General features: G+C 37.4%; 1 protein-coding gene across 1 annotated transcript in view; it reads left to right on the top strand.

The window, feature by feature from the left end:
- XRCC5 (X-ray repair complementing defective repair in Chinese hamster cells 5 (double-strand-break rejoining)) overlaps window positions 1-3,398 on the top strand; it is a 110,537-nt gene that overhangs the window by 25,657 nt on the left and 81,482 nt on the right. Inside the window, exon 9 of the mRNA XM_006867857.1 lies at window positions 2,256-2,368. Coding sequence (XP_006867919.1) covers window positions 2,256-2,368 — 113 coding nt within the window. The remainder of the gene's footprint in view (window positions 1-2,255; window positions 2,369-3,398) is intronic.

Genomic DNA, 3,398 nt, shown 5'->3' on the forward strand with positions numbered 1-3,398 from the left:
CTCAAACTCATCAGGAAAAGAGTCATTTGGTGGGAGTTAGAAAGACTAGCACCATTGTTAGATGCTGACGAGTTAGTTCTGACTCACAGCAACCCTATCTGTGCACAACAGAACGAAACACTACCCGGTCCTGTGCCATCCTCACAGTTGTTGTTACGCTTGAATCCAGTGCTGCTAGAAGAGACGAGCACTAGAAGAGACATACAAACAATTAAACCACACTACAATTCTTAATTCCTTTCAGTAGAATAGTGTGGATAAGGACATGAAATTTGGAGTTAGATGTGGGTTAGAATCCTGGCTTCATCACTTACTAATCATTTGATGATAGTATAATGAATGATGTAACCGCAGTACCACCAGGGCTCCTTGTAGGAAGAATAGCATGATTAAAGGTACAGGACGAGGAAAGTAGAGGGTCTTCTCAGTGATAGCAAGTTGTCTAGATTGATTGGTGTAATGAGCGTATACTAATTATCGATAATTAGTATTTGAAGATAGTATGAAATAGACACCCTGTTAATTTCCATTTTACAGTTAAGGGAAGTGAGGCTGAAAGACCTTCATTAACTTCCATCAAAGTCACCCAGCTAGCCAGCCACTGGCAGAACCAGAACTCTAACCCAGAACTGTCTGATTTCAGAATCTGCACTCCTACTTTTTATTCTGAATTCAGACTCAGTTTTGAAGGGCTTTGACTGATAATTTGGACTTTATACTTAAAAGCAACCTAGAGCCATTTATAGTGTACAATGTCATTATTGGGGCTTTGTTTTAGGAAGATTAATATGACAACTGGGTGTGCGTTGAATTGTCAGTAGAAAGAACTAGAGAAGAGGATACCAGTTCTTTTGGTTGCAGGCAGCAAAAGCAGCTCTGTTTATCTCAGGCCAAAAGAAGTTTATTGGCAGGGCAATAGAGAGGGAAGAGTTAAAAACTGTTTGGGTCCAAAGAGCATAGAAGTGTGGTTTTTCTCTCTTACCCTTTTGCAATTACTGACATACTTTGTTTACGTGTTCGCCACCCCTAATATGTAGAATTGGGTTTTTTGTAAGTATTATATACATGGTCAGAGGACTATGGTGATGTGTTGGAGTGTGTTATATACGTTTTGCCATGTATACAAAGTCTAGAGCTGTCTGACTTTTAAAGAAATGCCAGAAAATACAAAACAGCCTTACTGAGTTTCCGTGCTACCGTGAAACTGTCCAGCTAAGACGGACAGAGAACAGCTAGGAAAACATTGGGTTCAGAAGCCACTTTTAATCATGTGCTTAATGTTTCGTTGGAATTTTGATTTTCTTTTCATTGCCAGGTTTTAAAAAAAGATTTATATGTCAATAGAAATTTGTTTCTTCTTAATTAAGTATGTGACAAAAGACCGAGGCGAACAAGTAATCACTGATAGTAGAATCTTCCCCCAGATACAAGTTCTGGGTGTCTCAGAGTAAAGGTGCATGCGCTGCTTTTCCATTGGCCCAAAGCCAGATCCCTGGAATTTTGATGAGCCTTCTCTTCCCAGACAGCTACTATATCCTGAAAAGGCAGAGAGCTTGGGACAGAATTGAGGTTTTATTTCTTGCAATCACAAGTGTATGTCCTAAATAAATAAAAAGAAGAAATTATACAATCAAATCCCAGGAATAAATTTAAATGTAGAATAATATGCAGCTTATCATTGGAATGTGTCTACATAGAAGTATTCCAGTAGGCATTTGTATAGTTCCAGGGTGTGTATTTGAGAACATTTTGTTCTGAAAATTTCCTATGGGAATTTTCAGATTTCTGAATACATGTGTTCTCATAATTATGTTCACAAATCTTGCTTGTACATTACTCAGCTATTGTTTATCTTTGGAGGATACCTAGCATATTGCATTTGCTTCATTTTTCTTCTAGGCCAGATAATCATTAAGATAACTAGATTGCAGAAGATGCTACTTAAAAAATGTAATTAGATTTTAATCGTCTTTATAATACATGAGGGGAGCTTCAAAAAGTAGGTGGAAAAATTCCATTATCTTTTAATGCCATCTCTCCAGGAACTTTTTGAATCCCCCTTGTATATGTTGTTTGTGTATCTGCTTCTTTATTCCCCCATTGATGGCAAGGGACAGTACTTTGATCTCAGAGACTAGTACATGGAGACCTACTCTGGAGTGTGCATGTGTGGTTAGTGTATGTATAGAGCTCATTTCAGCTTGTAGAAAATGAGGCCCCATATGCTTAACAGCTGCTCTTTTCTTGTTCTCTAGGGTTTCGCTATGGAAGTGATATAGTTCCTTTCTCTAAAGTGGATGAGGAACAAATGAAATATAAATCGGAGGGGAAGTGCTTCTCTGTTTTGGGATTTTGCAGATCTTCTCAGGTACAGCACTTATTCTACAATTCTACAAAACAAATGAGCTCTTTTCTAGTTGCTACTTGATGGTGCTTTTGATTGGTCCTTTTCTTTACAGCATGTTTTTATTTCACTTTTAGTTTCTCTGAAATGTAGTCTGGGGGTTAGTGTTATCATCTTTGATTCTTTGAGGAAATAAACCAAGGTATTATTTAAGTGACATCTGGTTTTAGCATAAGTCTAAAGTATAGATTCTATTAAAATCTCTTCTTTGCTGGACTTTGCTCATAGTGGCTTTAAAGAAATAGGATTCAGTTCTTTGTTGCTTTGTTACTTTTTCTAAACTGTTGTATATAAAATGAGTGTTTTAGAGTTTTATGGGTTTTGACAAACCATAGAACTCTTAGAATTCCCAGCATTGAGGAAACTGACCTATAAGTCATTTCTTAGTTTTTAATACTTCTTTTGAGGGCGTGGGTTGGAGGGTGGGAGTTAAAGAGTTAAGGTTAGAACTGTGGTTAGGACTAGGGATGTGGTGTTAGGGTTATGATTAGAACTAGGGTTAATTGGAGCAGGGGTTGGGCTAAGGCTAGGAGTGAGGCTTGGTCTGGTTTTGGAGTTACAGTTATTTTCCTGAAATCTACTTGCTTTCACCTTCATTTTGAAGGTCTGTAACTATATTATTTCCTCTTTTTAACTTTGTTTTATTTTGTTGTGGTAGTTGCAAACTGATATGTCTGGTTTTCTATTTTCAGTGTTTCAGGTTTGTTTTCTTTTGAATATTTCCGTATCTGGATTGAGTTCTGTGTGATATTGTCATGTATTGTTGTCTGTTATTGTTGGTTCTCTGTCTGTAACTCCCTTTAGTATTTTTTGTAAAGTTGGTCTTGTTGTTATTAAGTGCCATCGAGTCATTTCTAACCCATAGTGACCCTGTATGGGACTTCCATGGAGCGACTGGTATGCTTGAATCACTGACCTTGTGCAGTCCAGTACATTAGCCACAGAGCCACATCAGGACTCCAAATTTGGTTTAAGTTTTGTAAATTCTTTTTAT

Source organism: Chrysochloris asiatica, unplaced genomic scaffold (genome assembly GCF_000296735.1).
Source record: "Chrysochloris asiatica unplaced genomic scaffold, ChrAsi1.0 scaffold00110, whole genome shotgun sequence".
In the NCBI taxonomy this organism is placed as follows: Eukaryota; Metazoa; Chordata; class Mammalia; order Afrosoricida; family Chrysochloridae; genus Chrysochloris; species Chrysochloris asiatica.